The sequence below is a fragment of the Lynx canadensis genome, chromosome C2, assembly GCF_007474595.2.
Source record: "Lynx canadensis isolate LIC74 chromosome C2, mLynCan4.pri.v2, whole genome shotgun sequence".
NCBI lineage: Eukaryota > Metazoa > Chordata > Mammalia > Carnivora > Felidae > Lynx > Lynx canadensis.
The window spans coordinates 109,832,523-109,852,419 of record NC_044311.2 but is presented as its reverse complement, the minus strand read 5'-3'; the positions used below and the strand labels follow the sequence as shown (position 1 = coordinate 109,852,419).

General features: G+C 40.1%; 1 protein-coding gene and 1 long non-coding RNA gene across 2 annotated transcripts; one reads left to right on the top strand and one right to left on the bottom strand.

Annotated features, from left to right (window-relative positions):
* Positions 1-5,931: 5,931 nt before the first annotated feature.
* LOC115524015 lies at positions 5,932-19,889 on the bottom strand. The gene is made up of 3 exons (XR_003971911.2): positions 19,826-19,889; positions 10,702-10,775; positions 5,932-6,402 (listed from the first exon to the last, which is right to left on the bottom strand). It is a non-coding gene; the product is annotated as an uncharacterized LOC115524015 (long non-coding RNA).
* Positions 6,416-11,143, top strand: TRMT10C (tRNA methyltransferase 10C, mitochondrial RNase P subunit). The gene is made up of 2 exons (XM_030330339.1): positions 6,416-6,553; positions 9,632-11,143. Exon 2 carries the CDS (start codon positions 9,644-9,646, stop codon positions 10,913-10,915), a length of 1,272 nt encoding a protein of 423 aa, XP_030186199.1. The 5' UTR covers positions 6,416-6,553; positions 9,632-9,643; the 3' UTR covers positions 10,916-11,143.
* Positions 19,890-19,897: the final 8 nt, after the last annotated feature.

Sequence of the window (19,897 nt, the reverse complement as noted above, 5' to 3'; positions counted from 1 at the left end):
GTTTTTTTTTTAAGTTTATTTATTTACTTTGAGAGAGAGAGGAGAGAGAGAGAGCACAAACAGGGGAGGGGCAGAGAGAGAGGGAGAGAGAGGATCCCAAGCAGGCTCTGTGCTATCAGTGCAGAGGTGGACGAAGGCTTGAGCCCATGAACTGTGAGATGACCTGAGCTGAAAACCAAGAGTCAGATGCTTAAATGACTGAACCACCCAGATGCCCCTGTTCCAGAAGTTTAAAAAGAGAAAAAGGAGGGGGTTACAAATTATCTTTAGCTCTGTCCATAGATGGGTAAGAGAAGAACCCATACAAGACATGACATTTGAAGAATTAACTCTACCATATCTAATAGGACATGGAGATTTTTCTCTTCATTTTTTTTAATGTTCATTTTTGAGAGAGAGAGAAACATAGACTGAGCAGAGGAGGGGCAGAGAGAGAGGGAGACACAGAATCCAAAGCAGGCTCCAGGCTTTGAGCTGTCAGCACAGAGGCCAATGCAGGGCTTGAACCTACGAACCATGAGATCATGACCTGAGCTGAAGTCAGATGCTTAGCCGACCACCCAGGAGTCCCAACATACAGATTTTTCTGATACAGCTATTTCTAGTGTCTTTCTAATATTCCTATTCACAGTGTTTTTTTAACCCAGCATATACTATAATCCCTGTTATGTACTGAATGTTTGTGTCCCTCTGAAATTTATATGTTACAATCTTAATCCTCAATGTGATAGGTGTGGGTCCTTTGAAAGGTGATTAGGTCATGAAGGTGGAGTCCTTATGAATGGGATTAGTGCTCTTATGAAGGACACCCCAGAGAACTCCCTTCTGCTATGTGAGGACACAGCAAGAAAAGAGCCGTCTATAAATCAGGAAGTAGCCCTTAACCAGACATGGAATCTGCCAGTGCCTTGCTCTTGGCATTTCCTAGCCTCTAGAAAAGTGAGGAATAAACATTCATTTAAGCCTCCAAGTCTGTGATACTCTGTTATAGCAACCCAGACAAACTAAGACAAATCTTTATCAGAAAGACATATTTCAAATTTCTTTCTGTACCATGTCTTAAGTGGCATAATGGGGGGAAAAACACTGAGTTGTAAATCAGGATGTGCAGGTTTTAAATGAACCTTTGCTTAAGGAAAGGTTAGTGAAGGCTTTTAATGAAGGCTTGCTTAAACCAGTTACTCTCTCCCAGTCCTTACTTTCCAATTTGTAAATGAGGTGAGCTTTGAAGTCCTTTTTGACATAGTCTAACTAGAATGCATTTAATGCACTTAATATGAAAAGCACCAAAAAAGAAAAAAGTTTTTTAAAAAGTTTCCATGAAAGTTATTCTATCTTGCACTTAACTAACTTGGAGTTGATGTTTCTCATAACTCCCAATTTACTATTTAATCTGGTAGTCAGGTGTATTAGTTATCTATAGCTGCATAATAGATTAACCTCAAAATATGGTGGCTTAAAACAAAAAATATTAGTTCACAGTTTCTCTTGTTCAGAAATTCAGAAGAAGTTTAGTGGGTAATTTTGGCTCAGTATTGCTTAGGAGCATACAGTCAAGATTGTCTGGAGTTGCAGTGATCTAAAACCTGACTGGCTGTTTGGCAGGAAGCCTTGGTTCCTCACCAGGTGGACCTTTTCCATAGGCTGCTTCTGCTAAAGAAAAAAATTATTCTGACACTTGTTAAAATGGTAAGGAAGACTTTATTCAAAACTGTTGCAACTAGGGATATTGCAATAGGGAAGAGAGAATGAATTCAACTCTGAATACAGCAAAGATAGCTGGAAATTTGTAACCAAAGAGCAGAGTGAGGGTGTCAGTGACAGAAAACTACTAAGAGGAGACATCAGGATAAGGGGCTTATTACTAAAGGCAGGTCAAGGACTTAGACATCAAGAGTGGGGAATGAGTAACATGATCAGATATCAAGAGTGGGGTGTTGATTTAGCAAGATTCTTGCTAAGACTAAACTGTGCAGCCTTACAGAAGGCCAAGGTTGAGGACTATTCCAGAAGAGGGCTCAGAGGAGCCTAACTGAAGTTTCTGAAATTTGTCACTTGGGTGTCTTCAGGACATGACAGTCAGCTTCCCCAAGGGTGAATCATCCAGGTGAAGGAGCAGTCAGGAAAATGCACTGCCTCTTTATGACCTACTCTCTGAAGTTGCATACTGGCCCACTTTTATTTTTTAATTGGTTAGAAGTGAGTCACTAAATCCAATGGAAGAGGAATTAGGCTCCACTTTTTAGAGAGAGTGTCAAAAAATTGGGGAACATATTTTGGACCACCACATCAGAAATGATGTCAGTTGAAACTAATGGTATAGGAACTCAACTCAGTTGTTGGTCATAAGATTATCTTTGCTCTAAAACTATGTTTATCTTGCCATTTTAATTTTTTTCTTGTTTTAATAAACTTCTCTGTATGTTTATTTTTTAATGTTTATTTTATTTATTTTTGAGAAAGAGAGAGCAGGGGATGGGGCAGACAGAGAGGGAGAGAGAAAATCCCAAGCAGGCTCTGTGCAGTTGGCACAGAGCCCAACGTGCGACTTGATCTCACGACCATGAGATCATGGCCTGAGCCGAAATGAAGAGTCAGCTGCTTAACAGACTGAGCCACCCAGGTGCCCCAACAGCTCTGTACATTTAGAAACTGGTTTCTCCTTTTCTTCAAAACATCAGCATTTTTGCTACAGATAAATGCTTGCTTTGAAAATTAAGGTTTTTTAAGCTTTCTCTCCCAAGCATCACCCTATCTGTTCCCATACTCTGACTTCTGATATCTATGTTTTTGAAGCCTGAAGGGAAAAAGGACATTTCCAGTTCTCAGCTATAAACTGCATACCAGAGATGTATATTGATATTGAAAAGACTGACATGAGAGGGGCGCCTGGGTGGCTCAGTTAGTTAAACATCTGACTTCAGCTCAGGTCATGATCTCACAGCTCGTGGGTTCAAGTCCCGCATTGCGCTCTGTACCGACAGCTGAGAGCCTGGAGCCTGCATCAGATTCTGTGTATCCCTCTCTCTCTGCCCCTCCCCAACTAGCGCTCTGTCTCTGTCTCTCAAAAAATAAAATAAAAACATAAAATAAATAAATAAAATTTTTAAAAAGACTGATATGAGAGGCCTTCAGGAAAATCCTAAGATCTTGTGACGTCAATACGATGATTTTTTTCTTCCTTTCTTGTGGAAAATAGTTAGAGGTAATAGGCTATTATCATTGTTTGTAAGCAGAATGCATCAAGATTTTCCAATACTTGGGGCACCTGGGTGGCTCAGTCGGTTGAGCTTCCAACTTCAGATCAGGTCACGATCTCACAGTCTGTGAGTTCAAGCCCCATGTCGGGCTCTGCGCTGACAGCTCAGAGCCTGGAACCTGCTTCAGATTCTGTGTCTCATCTCCCTCTCTCTCTGACCCTCCCCTGTTCATGCTCTGTCTCTCTCTGTCTCAAAAATAAATAAACAGTTTTTAAAAATTAAAAAAAAAAGATTTTCCAATACTAGACTAAACATATGTTAACAAAAAGGAGAACATTGTTTGCAAATTTGCTAAGGTAAGTCTATTAAAAAGAAAACAAGAATGGGGTGCCTGGGTAGCTCAGTCGGTTAAGCATCCGACTTCAATTCAGGTCATGATCTCACAGTTCAGGAGTTTGAGCCCTGCATAGGGTTCTGGGCTGACAGCTCAGAGCCTGGAGCCTGCTTTGGATTCTGTGTCTCCCTCTCTCTGCCCCTCCCACAGTTTGTGCTCTGGCTCTCTCTCAAAAATAAATAAAAACATTAAAGAAATTCCTTACTTGCTTTTCAATGTTTCTTCAAACACAGTGGTTCTCTAACATTAGAGTGTATTAGGATAACCTGGAGGTCTTATTAAGACAAAGATTGATGGGTGTTACTGCCATAGTTTCTGATTCAGTAGAATTGGTAGGTGGGGCATGAAATTTTGCCTTTCTAACTAGTTTCCAAGGGATGCTGATGCTGATCTTGCTGGTCTAGGGACCATACTTTGTGAACCACTGTTAGAAAGACTAAATAATAAATGGCTACAGAGGTAATAAAGTTAAATTTACCTCCTGTGAAGTCAAAGTTATGATGGATTATCATGTGGCCTATAATTTCCTCCCCGAGGAAAGCAACAAAAGGGGTTTCTTCATTAAGCCTATGATTATGATCCATGTGAACTGACACATTTATCTTTTCCTCCTGTAGTGAGGCAAGGGTCACATCTCACTCTTCAAAACCAATCCTTCCAGTTGTATTCCACATAATTTAAAAACAAATACAAATTAAAAATAAGAGACTTAATTCCATTTCCAGAAATGGAAATGCAAAGTAAGCTGTCATGTCTATAAATTGGCTTCTATCCCCACCTATTTCTTCCTGTCTTCCTGTTATAGAAGTAGAATTTTCTCCTACTGTCCAAGACCAATTCCCTCCACTGTCCTCTGAATACCACTTCTTTCAATCTTCTCAGGATGTTCACTCTTCTCACTGTCTTTTATTTTCCTAATTCCCTTGCTAACAATCCTTTAAGTTGATCAAGTCTCTCCCAACATAGCAGTCATAATAATTAACACAAATTTCCTAGATGCCACATCTGGGGACTGAATCCATTGTATATTGCCCCTGCCAAATTTCATTAAAACACTTACACTTGCTGACTCCATTTTCTCATAATCCACTCATTCCTTACCCACTCTTCATCTGGCTTCAGCCTCCAAGTCTCAGTATATGGTCCCAAAGCAATGGATGCTTTTCAGCCTGTGCTACATAATGTATAGGCAGCATTTGACCTAGTTGACCCATTTGAAGCCCATTGGGTCTGTCTCTTCCTTGAAACACTCTTCCCTTGGTTTCTCTCATATTCTGATTATTTTCTTCCTGTCTCTCTAGCTGCTCATTTTCAGTCTCCTTTGTTTACTCTTCCTCTCTACTCAGACACTGGGTAATCTCTTCCACCCACATAGTTTCACAGACTCTGGTTTCAAAGACTCTTTCATAGCTCTCAAATCTCTGCCTATGACCCATTCTCTTTCTCCTTAACTCTAGACCCATGCAGGGGTGCCTGGGTGGATCAGTCAGTTAGGCATCCAACTTTGGCTCAGGTTGTGATCTCATGGCTCGTGAGTTCGAGTCCCACATTGGGCTCTGTGCTGACAGCTTAGAGCCTGGAGCCTGCTTCAGGTTCTGTGTCTCCCTCTCTCTGCCCCTCCCCCACTTGCACACGTGCACTCTCTCTCTCTCAAAAATAAATAAACATTAAAAAAATTAAAAAAAAATTTAAAAATCCCACAAACTGTAGACCCATGCAGCCAACTACCATATACTGTAAAGGAGACATCATCTGATTTTGAAGGGAGCTGTCATCAGGTCTAAAACTGCTCACACCATCTCTGCCCTCACCCCATCCACTCCTTTTCCCCATTCGCTGCACTACTAATCACGTCTACCCTGGTGCTCAAACTAGAATATTGGCTTCTTCTTCTCCTTCTACACCAAAATCCCAATCAATCAGCAAATTCTACCATTTTTACCTCTTAAATATATTCCACATCTATAACTCTGTCAATAGTGTCCTTTGATGTACAAAAGTTTGTAATTTTGGTTAAGTGCAAAATGTCCATTTTTTCTTTTGTTGCCTGTGCTTTTGGGGTCATCCAAGAAATTATCACCAAATCCAATGTCATTAAGTTTTCTACATCTTCTTCTAAGAGTTTTATAGTTTTGACTTTTATGTTGGAGTCTTTGATCCATTTTGAGTTAATTTTTATATGGTTTTAGGTTGAGGGTCCAACTTTGTCCAGCACCATTCTTTGAAAAAGACTGTCCTTTCCCCCAGTGTTTGATTTTGTGCCTTATAATTTAATAATGACAACTGAATTAAAATACTTGAAAATGTGCTGACTAAACAAAACACCTGCAGACTGCATTTTGACCCAAAGGCCACTAATTTGCACTATGTGCCTTTAATTTCATTTTCACATTAAATTTAACAAATGAGTTAAGGGGAGTGAGAGATAGTGTCGCCTACCATAGTCCAAGCATTGTACCAGGTGCTGGTGACAAACTAGGCACAAAGTTTCATATGTTACATTCCTAGCATCAGTTTAAAGTTGAGTGAGACTTGTGAAAACATCATTTTAACACCATGTTAAATGCTTATAAATACGGGGAGCAAGCAGAGAATAAGTTAAGAGAGGAGGAAAATAAATTTTTTAAATAGTTGTGTAATAGACTAAAACCAGCTACAAGCACACCCTGTTAAGAGGCCGTGGGCATGGCCTCAAGGCCAGCTACCAGCTTTCTTCCCGACCGCGCTGTTTTTCAGACCAGAAGGCTTTCCCCTGGTATCGGGACGTCATCCGGAAGCGCCGGGAAGAGGGGGCGGGATTTCCGGCTTCTGGAACGGAAAGGGACGGAAACTAAATGAACCAACGGGCTTAATTCCGTGTGAGGCACGTATTTGGGCTCAGCACTTCACTACCGAGTTCTGCGTCCTCTCCAGGTGTCCGCGGTTTGCACGAGCCGGAGCCACTGTTTCTGCACTCCTGGTATGGGCATGTTTCTTATCTTAGTTGTGTGTGTTGCGGTGGGACAACTCGGGAAACCATTGTAAGATACACGTTGTGGAGCATGCGTGCTAAGAAGGCCCACAGATAAGTGGAAGCCCAGCGACTTAATAAACTATAAGCAGCACAATACCTGGAACAAGAGGAATGTTTACCAAAATGATTGCCTTATTTGTTTTAAAATTTGGGTTTCATTGCTCTGACATCCTAAAAAAATCTTAACCAATTATAAAGACAAAACTCAGAAGACCTTTGTTTTTGAAATGTTTTTCATAACAGGATTGAGGACTCCTGGTGAAATAGGGAGTCTAACTTTTTTCTTCTTTAAATGGTGGCCAAACATGGAGCGCCCGGCTGACTCAATCCGAAGAAAATGTGACTCTTGATCTTGGGGTCGTGAATATGAGCCCTACATTGGGTGATTACTTGGAAAAAAAAAAAAAAGCGAATTTTTTTTTTTTTTAATTGGGGGCACCCGAGTGGCTCAGTGGGCTCAGCCTGGGGCTTTTGGTGTCAGCTCAGGTCATGATCTCAGGGTTCCCCATAGGGCTCTGCACTGACAGCATGGAGCCTGCTTGGGATTCTGTCCCTCTCTCTGTCCCTCTCCTCTTGCTGTCTCTCAAATTTAAAACAAATTTTTAAAAATGCAGGTGTCTCAACATGTTTTATATGTGAAAAGCATTGGTCCAGGATATCTATTTGAAAAATACTTGAGTGATTACTGTGAGCCATAAACTGCCAAATGTTGGGTTCAATTTTAATATAAATACAGTCCTTGTCCTGATAGAGTTTACTGTCTAGTCAGGCAAATAAGTAACCAGGCAATTACAAAAGAGTGTTACAAGTACTGTGATAGAGAGGTACAGGGTGCTGTAAGAACTACTAGGAGGAATACTTGGTCTAAAGTTTGAGGTGAAGTATAGCTAGAGATGTAGCTGAAGAGGTAAACAAAGGATGATTTTGTGGAAAACTTTATAAGCCATGTTTGTAAGTTTGGGATTTAACCTGGCAGCAATGAGCTTAAAAATACACGTTGGGGATGATACAAGTGCATTGATCAGATTTGCACTAACTTCAAATGGCTTAGAGATGAGGCAGAGCAAATCTGGAGGCTAGGGGATGCAGTTAGGGTAATGGGATTCAAGAGAAGTGAATGGCTCAAGATGTATTTAGAAAGTAAAGTGAGGGGCGCCTGGGTGGCGCAGTCGGTTAAGCGTCCGACTTCAGCCAGGTCACGATCTCGCGGTCCGTGAGTTCGAGCCCCGCGTCAGGCTCTGGGCTGATGGCTCGGAGCCTGGAGCCTGTTTCCGATTCTGTGTCTCCCTCTCTCTCTGCCCCTCCCCCGTTCATGCTCTGTCTCTCTCTGTCCCCAAAATAAATTAAAAAACGTTGAAAAAAAAATTAAAAAAAAAAAAAAAAAGAAAGTAAAGTGAATTGAGGCCCCTGTATGGCTCAATTGATTAAGTGTCCAATTTTTGGCTCAGGTCATGATCTCAAGGTTCATGAGTTCGAGCCCTGATTCAGACTCTTTCCTGACAGCTTGGAGCCTGGAGCCTGCTTCAGATTCATTGTCTCCCTCTTTCTCTGCCCCTTACCCCCTCTCAACAATAAACATTTAAAAAAAGAAAGTAAAGTGAATATAATTCAGATGGATTAGATATGGGGGGTGTGAGAGAGGACGGTAATAAAATGACTTCCAGTTTCTGGCTTAAGCAAATGGATGGATAGCAGTGTCCCTCCCTAAAACCATGTGTAAGGAGAAGCAGATTGGAAAGGGAAGGGAGAGAGATTATTTTAATATGTTGCATTTGAGGTGTTTCTTCTGATGCGTGGTGGTTGAAGCCATGGAGGAAGATCAGACCTCATACAGAAAATTTTAGATTGCAAAAAAAAAGGGGGGGGGGGGCTAAGGACAAAAATTCAGAGGCACATCTGCTTTTAAGGGAGGGGCATCATCTGGGCATCAGGACACAGGTTAGAGAGGCACTCCCAAAAGCATGCAGTCATTAAATGAAGCCAAGGGAAGAAGGAATTTTTCAAGTATTTCAACCGCATTTGGTAAAAAAGTTGATTTTTTTCTTCAGATCTCATACTAGTTTCACAATGTTTTAAGTTTATTTCTTTATTTTGAGAGAGAGCAAGCAAGAGTGAGCATGCATGGGCAGACGGAGAGGGGGAGAGAGAATCCCAAGCAAGCTCCGAGCTGTCAGCACAGAGTCAGAAGCAGAACTCGATCCCACCAACCAAACACTAGATCAGACCTGAGCCGAAATCAAGAGTTGGCCCCTTAACCAACTGAGCCACCCAGGTGCCCCCTGGTTTCACATTTTTAAGCATCTTCATTGTTCGATGTATGTCCACACCTTGAGGATAAAATTGTGGAGCTTATATATATTTGCCCTAATTTTGGACATTTTTGTTTGGCAATAACATTATTTGCTACAAAATAAACTCTGAACTGGAGAAAAGAGGTTTGTTTTTAAATCAGTAGATCTCTCTGTATTCCTGTTTTGAAAACATATGAGGGCATTGATACAGCAGCTCCTAAGTGCTTTTTACTAGTTGCCATCCTTTATAAAACTTTTCTGCTTTTTATCTTCTTGTCTTCATGTGTTGCTTATGTTAAGGATCTTGTGTTTGGGCCTGTATCTGTTAGGGGCTTAGTATAGAATGGAGAAGAAACAGCATCGTGATCTAACCCGTATCAGTAGTACATAACTTTGTGGTTATCCAGTAATACAGATATTCTGGGCTCCTAGCTGCAAATCTGAAAGGGATCTTTAAGGTATTCTTTTCCCTAAAGCAATAGTGAAATTCATGTTTAAAATAAGATCCCATATAAGCTTTAAACTTTGTGCCTGGTGAGTGATCACAGGCTCTAGGCCATAGGAGTCTAGGAAAAATTAACGGTACAGCAAATAAAGTTGTGCTTACTGTGTGTTTCCAAATGTTTCAAAAATCAGTTGTATTTTGGTGTCTCAAATTTATACTTGCACAATTAGTTGAGAGGTTTTAAAAGTCTTTATCTAACTTTTTACTACATTTTGCTTTTTTTTATAGGTGTTTTCTTACATGCCTGTTTTCCTCAAAATGAGTGGTAGTATCACCTTAAGATCTTTTGGCAGATTTTTGGTGCCATTTACCATTCATAGGAAAAAAGGGGTTTTATGTTCAACAATTCTGCAGAGATCTATGTCTTCCAAAATACCAACTGTGTCCTATCCTAAGAAGGAGAGTACATCACCTCCTGAACAGCTGGGATTGGATGGGTGGAAAATTACAATGAAATCTAGCATGCAAGAAGAAGATGCTTCGGCAGTCTCAAGCAGCAAGGATGAAGACCCTCTAGTTGCCATCAGGGAGTTAATTGAGATGTGGAGATTGTTTGGCAAAGAAGTACCAGAACAAATCAGTGAAGAAGAACTCAAAACTGCTATGGAATGTGTTTCTAAATCATCAAAAAAAAAATACTTAAAATATTTATATATTAAGGAAAAAATTAAAAAAGCCAAGCAAATAAAAAAGGAAACGAAAGCAGCATTAAAGGAAAAAGCCAAAAAAGACCAATTACTGGAAACCACTAAGGAAGATAAACAGCAAAACTTTCTATTTCTACGACTTTGGGATAGGAATATAGACATTGCCATGGGCTGGAAAGGTATTCAGGCCATGCAGTTTGGACAACCTTTGGTTTTTGACATGGATTATGAAAGTTATATGAAACCAAAGGAACTTAAGAATACTGTTTCCCAACTTTTAGAAAGTGAAGGATGGAACAGAAGAAATGTTGATCCTTTCCATATTTATTTCTGCAACCTTAAAGTAGAAGGCGCTTATCATAAAGAGTTAGTTAAACGTTATGGAGAAAAATGGGACAAATTGCTATTAACAGCAACAGAAAAGTCTCATGTAGACTTATTCCCAAAGGATAGTATTATATATTTAACTGCAGATTCTCCCAATGTTATGACAACTTTCAAGCATGATAAGATTTATATAGTGGGATCTTTTGTTGATAAGGCTATGCAGACAGGCACATCCCTAGCCAAGGCAAAACGGCTGAAACTGGCAACAGAATGCCTTCCATTAGATAGGTATTTACAGTGGGACACTGGTACCAAAAATCTCACCTTAGATCAGATGATGCGTATTTTGTTATGTCTGAAAAACACTGGTAGTTGGGAAGAGGCTCTGAAGTTTGTTCCTAGGAGAAAACATACTGGTTGTATGGAGATTTCTCAACATTCTCAAGAGCTTGTCAACAGATTAAAGAAGTCAAAACCTTTTAATTCATTTCCAAAAGGCTCTCTAAATATACACACACAGAAAAGGTGGCTTGAATGAGAATATTTGATAACTTAAAAAATAAGTGGTCACAATATGTGTAAATCGAACCATGATGCTGTATGCCTTAAACTCTTACTGTGATTTATGTCAATTATTTCTCAATAAAATGGGGGGAAAGCATATGGAGTAGAAATACAATTCTATTGGTCTATTTCTTCCTAAATGGAATTCATTTGTTCTTTTAAAGGTTGTCATTCCAGGGGCACCTAGGTGGCTCACTTGGTTAAGCTTCCAACTTCAATGATTTTTTTTTTTTAACGTTTATTTATTTTTGAGACAGAGAGAGACAGAGCATGAACGGGGGAGGGTCAGAGAGAGGGAGACACAGAATCTGAAACAGGCTCCAGGCTCTGAGCTGTCAGCACAGAGCCCGACACGGGGCTCGAACTCACGGACCGCGAGATCATGACCTGAGCCAAAGTCAGCTGCTTAACCGACTGAGCCACCCAGGTGCCCCAAGCTTCCAACTTCAGCTCAGGTCATGATTTCACGGTTCATGAGTTTGAGCCCTGCATCAGGGTCTGTGCTGATAGCTCGGAGCCTGGAACCTGCTTCAGATTCTGTGTCTCCCTCTCTCAGGCTCTCTCAAAACCAAATAAAACATTAAGAAAAAAATTTAAAGGTTGTCTTTCCAAATAAACTGAAGTGTGTGTCTTTTTGCCCAATTAATTAAATTTCCGCAAGACTTTGGAAATACCGTTTATCATAAACTTAATAGCTTTTGAAAGTAAAAAGAATCATCTAAGTTTGTTGAGTACAGTAAAACAATTGTACCATGTCTGTGGCTTTTTTATGAATACTTTTGAGTCTTAGACTCCATTTTCCTTCTTAGATGTTCTTTGAGCCATGTCAACTGCCCTTTCATCAAAAATTGATACAGAAAAGATTTTAAACTTCAGGTGATGTTTCACTTATTAAAGTAACATTTGGTACAGTGCTTGGCATGTCATAGGGACTAAAATATATTTAACTGAATCTTTGTTAAACAAAAGTTTAAGACCTTCCTTGGCATGTTATGGGATTTGGCTATGTTATGAAAAATGTGTTTGAGGGAACAAAATTCATTTCTTGTTCTCTTAGAAAAAAAAATTTATTTGATAAATGTTACATACAGCACTTCCCTATTAGTGTATAGCTAGCTTTCCCTTCTGGGAAAAACTTCCTTTTCTCCAGCCATGTGATTTGAATGGAAGCTGCCATACTTTTACAGACCTTGCCCTGGCCACAGCTGAATATCCCAAAGGAGACACCTCACTCAAACTTAGAGATGGGGATCTGACTTTAAGATAGGCCAATCAGAACACTTTTCTAGTATTTTTGGGTTTGAGAACTAAGATAACCTGTATCACTATCTGATTGTGAACTCTTGACAGATGGGAAGCTCTGGAATTGATGGTGGCCTTCCTTTCCATGAAGGAAGACAGGCTATAGTAGGAGAGAGTGAAGCTTGCATATAAAAATAAGACCAATTTTTGGAGCTGTTTAAATCATCGTTCCCAATCATCCCTGAGATCCAGCTATAGGTTTACCTTTAGTATTTACTGGTTGTTCAAACCTCATGCAATAACCCATCTAATAGATCCCCCTTTTTTGCCTAAGCCAGTTTAAAGCTGGGTTTCTGCCTCTTGCTACCTACTAAGTCCTAATATACTTGAGAAAATGTGTACTTATTCCCTAAAACTTTAGGAAACGTTCATTGTAGACTACCTGCACCATTAAATTTTTTGAAAACATGGAAAATAGAGATGGATGGCCAACTATTTGTACCTAGTTTCTGAACTAGAAATTAACATGAGATATGCTGTCCAATACATTTCTTAAAGCAGCTAATCTTTTACCAAATACTAAGTATCTACTCTGCCAAACAAAATGCAGTTTACATGAATAATTTAAGTTATAGGTACTGTAACTTAAGCGTTACAGTACTTGTAACTTACTTGTTTAATAGTACCTTTTTTACAGATAAAAATTTACTCAAAATTCAGCCTTTAAGTGTAGTCTCAGAATTCAAAAGATCTGTTTGATTTTAAAGTCCTAGGCTTCTTGGGGCGCCTGGGTGGCGCAGTCGGTTAAGCGTCCGACTTCAGCCAGGTCACGATCTCGCGGTCCGTGAGTTCGAGCCCCGCGTCAGGCTCTGGGCTGATGGCTCAGAGCCTGGAGCCTGTTTCTGATTCTGTGTCTCCCTCTCTCTGCCCCTCCCCCGTTCATGCTCTGTCTCTCTCTGTCCCAAAAATAAATAAACGTTGAAAAAAAAAAATTAAAAAAAAAAAAATAAAGTCCTAGGCTTCAGGGGCGCCTGGGTGGCTCAGTTGGTTAAGCGACCGACTTTGGCTCAGGTCATGATCTCGCAGTTTGTAAATTTGAGCCCCGCGTTGGGCTCTGTGCTGACAGCTCAGAGCCTGGAGCCTACTTCAGATTATGTGTCTCCCCCTCTCTCTACCCCTCCCTGCTCACGCTCTGTGTCTGTCTCTCAATAATAAACATTAAAAAAAAAGTTTAAAATATAAATAAAGTCCTAGGCTTCAACCTATAAATTATACCCTCTATAATAAGAGAGTATGAAGTGCAAATGGAAAAATAATGGATGCCTAACCTAAGCTTGTGAGTGGGATCAGGAAAGGCCGTGAGAAAGTGATATGTAAATGAAGAATAAGTGTGATATGAATGAATTTCAACCGTTAGACCCAGCTAAGTGGCAAAATGCTAATACCTAAGCCATTTGAGACACAATGGAGATAAAATATCATAGTGGTTCAGAACAAGGGGTTAGGATTGCCTAGCAGGACTGGCACCTAGAGTGAGACAAACAAGGCTCCTAGCGTGCCTTACTGATCTCCCAAGTCCCAGACATACTCCCTGGGTTTCAGCTTCACCCGAGGCTCTGATGTTACCTAAATTGCTTAATCTCTTGAAATTTCAGTTCTCCTCATATATGAAAAGGAGATAAATAGTTCTTGACTCATAAAACATTTAATATGGTGTCTGGCCCATAAATGCTAAGTAAAATATTAACTAGTTATCTAGTTTAGACTACCTTCGAAATGTATGGAATTTCTAATACTAGTATATGCAAGTTATTTGTCCTTTTGAGGAGCACATTTTTATTTCTTCCTGCGTAATAGTATGCTAAGGTATTTCACTGGGTAACACTAGAATTAAAAAAATAAATTCCGGGGCACCTGGCTGGCTCAGTCGGTTGAGCATCCAACTTTGGCTCAGGTCGTGGTCTCGCAGTCCGTGAGTTCGAGCCCTGCATCAGGCTCCGTGCTGACAGCTCAGAGCCTGGACCCGGCTTCGGATTCTGTGTCTCCCTCTCTCTCTGCCCCTCCCCCACTCATGCATGCGCACGTGCGCTCTCTCTCTCAAAAATAAACATTAAAAATTTTTTAATAAAATAAAATAAATTCCTTCCAAATAGCTAAGCAGTAACTAATTTCTAAGACTCCTCTCTTATGCGGATAAATCACAATGGCAAACTCATCCACAGTTTGAACTCAATACAATTTTAATTTTCCAAATGTTTTGGAATTTGGAACTTAACAGAACCCCAGACACTGCTTCAATTTCTCCAAACTAAATGATCTGATTTCCCAGTCACTAGGTGGCTTTTCCCTATCTCAAACACCCAATAATTTATAGTATTCTTCCACTTTGAAGGTAATTTTTGTTGCCTATATTCTAATCATCTCTTCTTACCTATTATTTTCATGTAATACCATTTCTAGCTCCCTCCTTGTGCTCTCTTCAAACATACTATCAACTTCCCAGATTTTAATAATTAAAAGTTTTATAAGAAAGTCTTGGGGCACCTGGGTGGCTCAGTTAAGCATCTGACTCGACTTTGGTTCGGGCCATGATCTCATGGTTCATGAGTTCGAGCCCTGCATCAGGTTCTGCTGACAGCATGGAGCCTGCTTGGGATTCTCTCTCTCCCTGTCTGCCCCTCCCCCACTTGCACACACATTTACTCGCAAAATAAATATTTCTAAAAATGAAAAAAAGTCTTTACTTGTTAACTATTATCCCTATTATGTTACCCAGTTTAATACCTAAGCCATATCCTTCAAGCAAGTATTCAGAGCACACCTGAAGAGCAGACATGAAGGGAGTAACAAGAGAACTTTGAGTGCAAAAACCTGAGAGTTCAAGGTACAAGGAGCTGAAGCAGAGTGAGTAGAGAGCTGAAGATGAAGTCAGAGTAACTAGAGGTCCATCGTGTAAGCCTCTTACGCCATTGTTAAGGATTTTGGTGTTTTTTAATATTTATTTATTTATTTATTTATTTATTTATTTATTTATTTATTTATTGGGGGGGGGGGCAGGACACAGGGAGAGAATCCCAAGCAGGCCCCATGCTGTCAGGACAGAGCCTGATGCAGAGCTTGATCTCACGAACCATGAGATCATGACCTAAGCTGAAAGCAAGATGTCAGATGCTCAACTGACTGAGCCACCCAGGTGTCCCTTGGTTTTTACTGTGAATGAGATTGGAAGATCCATGGTCCTGATGACATATTCCTGATGTTTTAATAGGATGACTAGAATCCATGGGGGCAGGAACTTTTTTTTTTTTTTTTTCTGATTTATTCACTGCTATATTCCCAGGGCCTGGTACAGTGCCTAGCACATAATAAAATTTTCTGTAGGGAATGAATCTGATTCATCTTAAAAGGATTACTTTGGCTGCTGTATCAAGATTCTAAGACAGGGACCAGTTAAGAAATTACTGCCGTAACAAAAGTGAAAGATAATAGTAGGTTGGACCAGGGTGGTAGCACAGTAGGTACCAGATACCAAAGAGATACTGGAGACAGTGAATATGAATAAGCCTTTCAAGGGTTGCTATATGAATGAAAATGCTAACTAGCTAGAGGTAGATATGAGATCAATAGAAGAGTCTTCTGTTTTTGTTGGTTTTGCAAAGATGAGAGATATAAAACCATGTATGTATGCTGTTGGGAATGATCCAGTTATGGAGGGGAATCTGATAATCTGATGAAGCAGTGGAGTGAGAGAAGTGACAACCTTGTGCATAAGCAAGAAGGATGGGATCTACTGCATAAGTAACACAGAAAAAGACCATAGAAGTACAAATAAAGGTACTACACCACAGATATGGTGAGAATATGGAGGAGTTCTGTTTTCATTTCTATTATTTTCTCCATGAAAATAAGAAGTGAAGTCATCAGCTGAGGGGGAGTACCTATTGGACTTTTGTGGAGAGCAGAGAACGTGTGAAATAGTGTAAGAAAGTGAAATAATTAGGGTAGTGGTTCCCAAAGTTTGGTCCCTAGTCCAGCAGTATCAATATCATTTAGGAACTAGTTAGAAATGTACATTTTGGGGCTCCATTGAGTCAAAATCTCGGCAGTAGCACCAGAGTTTCAACTGTATTTTAACAAGCCCTTCAGGTGATTCTGATGTACATTCAAATTTGAGGATGGTACTGGGAAATATAATAAAATTACAAGGCTGTACTAAGAATCTACTCAGTCGGCTGAGCGTCTTAACTCTTGATTTTTGGCTCAGGTCGTGATCTTGCGTTTCATGGGTTTGAGCCCCCAATGGGCTCCAGGCTGACAGTACACAGCCTGCTTGGGATTCTTTCTCTCCCCCTCTCTCTCTCTGCCTCTCCCCTGCTTGTGCTCTCTCTTGCTCTCTCTCTCAAAATAAATAAACAACAACAACAAAAAGAATCTACTCAAAGTGGGAGATACAGGCTTCTAGACATGGAATGAGTAAGTCACAGGAATAAGAGGCACAGCATAAAGAACCCAGTTGGTGATATTGTAATAGCATAGTATGGTGACAGATGGTAGCTACACTTGCAGCAAGCATAGCCTAGTGTGGAGACTTGTCAAATACTATGTCGTACACCTGCACCTAATGTAACATTGTATGTGAACTACACTAAAAACTTTTAAATAAAATACAATAAAATAATCTCCGCGAGGTTAGTGAAACCCCGATTAGCTACCTTTCCTCTCTGATTTTGTTGTAGCTCTCTGCCTGAATTCTAACTCCACCTCTTACTTGCCTTTCCAGTGCCCCAGTTTCTTCTTCCATAAAAATGATAATAGTAGCACTTAATTCATATGTTTGTTGTGATGATTTAATGTACTTGATATCATGTTAAAAACTAGCAAATTATGCTTGGCATATAGTAAACATGAATAAATGTTAGATATTATAGCTGTCACCTCACAAATTAAACATCTAAATTAAAATAATAGCTGTCTAGGGGTGCCTAGGTGGCTCAGTCGGTTAAGGGTCCAACTCTTGACTTCGGCTTAAGTCATGATCTCACAGTTCGTGAGGTCAAGCCCTGCATCGGACTCTACGCTGACAGGGTGGAGCCTGCTTGGGATTCTCTCCCTCTCCCTCTCTCAAAATAAATAAATAAACTTTAAAAAATAAATATAAAAACCAAAATAAAATAGTTGTCCATATTGCCTTCTATTTCCAGCTTTTTAAACCATTATTGGAATAACTCTTTAGAGGTGACAAAAAAATAGCTACCGTTAAGTGCCCACCATGAGTGAAGCCCTGCATTACAATTTTTACCAGCATGATCTCACCTAATCCTCTCAGTAATCCTATATTAATACATTTTTGTAGCTAAAATATATTCGCTAAGATTGTTTTGTCAGTTCAAACTCAAAGAATTAGCAAATGGCAGAGTTAGAGTTTAAATTCATTTTTAATGCAATAAATACTGTTGCTCTTTGCCCTGCACTACTCTAACTCATTTGTAGAGGGTTACTGAAGCTTGCACTCATTTCTTCAATGAATATTTATCGAAACTGGTATAATCTAGGTACTGGGAAACAATGCTGTGCAAGATAAGCACCATATGACTTCCTGGACTGACAAGTGAATGGATTACTATTTTCCATCCTTAATTTCTACAGTGTGGTATATGGAACTGGATCTGCTTTTAGATAGCTATATGGGACCTCTCTAAACTTCATTTTCCTCATTCAAAAATACAGGCATCTATAAATAAATACTCAATTTCACATACAAGTCATGTTTACATCTCCATTTAAAAAATAATGTGTGAGTCTCAGTGATTAACACGTCTAAGGAAAAAGAAACAAATGTGAATTTAATACTTGCTCTTTAAAATATTTTGCTGGAGCGCCTCGGTAGCTCGGTCCGTTTAGCGTCTGACTTTGGCTCAGGTCACGATCTCACATCTTGTGAGTTCAGGCCCCGCGTCGGGCTCTGTGCTGACAACTCAGAGCCTGGAGCCTGCTTCGGATTCTGTGTCTCCCTCTCACTCTCTGCCCCTCCCCTGCTTGTGTTCACTCTCTCTCACTCTCAAAAATAAAAAATAAACATTTAAAAAACTAAATAAAATAAAATATTTTGCTGAGGAGTTTTACATATATTGACATAAATGGGTGGGCCAGGGACTTCAAATCACAACAGCACCATATCACCACCAAACTGCTCTACTTCTTTTTTTTTTTTTTTTTTAATTTTTTTTCAACGTTTTTATTTATTTTTGGGACAGAGAGAGACAGCAAACTGCTCTACTTCTGTCATGAGACATGCTTTGATTCTTTCTCCATTCCCCAGACTTGGAGCCTGAGGAGTAATCCACGCATAAATACTAAGCACTTTTCACATATGAAATATGCAATACAAAGAGCTGTGAACAAAAATATTTTTTTTAAGCTTATTTATTTATTTTGAGTGAGAGAGAGAACCAGCAGGGAAGGGGCAGAGAGAGCAGACAGAGGATCCAAAGCAGGCTCCATGCTGACAGTGGAGAGCCTGATATGGGCTCCAACTCACAAACCGCAAGATCATGACCTGAGCCTAAGTCAGATGCTTAACCGACTAAGCCACGCAGAAGCCCCCCCCCCCAAATTTTCTTTTAATTGTGTCTGTTGTCAAATAACTTTTAAGCCATCTATGGAGACATTTTTTTTAAACACATACTTGAGGGAAATATAAAGCGACCAAAGTGGTATATAGAAATTATCTCATCTGATCCCCATGAGCACTCTTTGATGAGGTACAATTATTATTTCTTTTTATAAAGAAAACATATGTCTGTAGATAGTAAGAAACCCTCAAGGTTTACTCAGCCAGGAAAGGGCAGAACCGGGATTCAAACCCAAATTCTGACTCCTTAAGACTACTTTCTGAAACACTCACTTTTTAATGTAGGGCAAACCCACAAACTCCAGTTAGTTCCCTAGACAAGGAATTGACCCCATTTGGCAAGAGGGTAGTATAAATACAGAGAGTAAGGGAAGATGAGGCTAAAAAGTTAGGCTGGGGCCCAATATAACACGTGGGACTTCATCTTAAAAACCCTAGGGATCCATTAAAGGTTTCTAAATAAGGCGGAAATTACTGCAATTTTAACTGAATGAGGTAATTTCTCTTGATAGGAAAATTGCGACCTGTAGAAAAAGTAGTTTTATCACGTGGCTATGTGACCTCAGACAAATAACTCTTCGGCCTCAACTTTCATAGCTCATTAGAGAATACCACAATGGACTGTCGTGGGGATTAAACAAGATAGTGTCTGACACAAGAGGGCGCTCGATAAACGTCGATTTTTTTTTTAATGCACCCCCCCCCACCCCACTTTTTTACAAGTTTTATTTATCTCTACACTCAACTTGGTGCTCAAACTCACAACCCGGAGATCAAGAGTCGCGGGTTCTTCTGAGCCAGCCAGGCACCCCACGGCCCTCTTTTTTTTTTTTTTTTTTAAAGGCACAGGTGGTCCACCAAGACCAGAATGAAAACAGCCTGATCGCTTCAGCTGTAGCCACACCCTAGTCCGCAAAAACCTTACAAAACTCCACAAACGTTTCCGGAGTGGTGCTCCCTCACTTCTCTGGGCCATGAAAACCTAAGCAACCTCTTAGTCAAGCCACTAACCAGAGCTCCACAGACACAGCACAACATTCCCCGCTCTCCCTTCAGAGGCCGCTTGTGGATGACGTCACATTC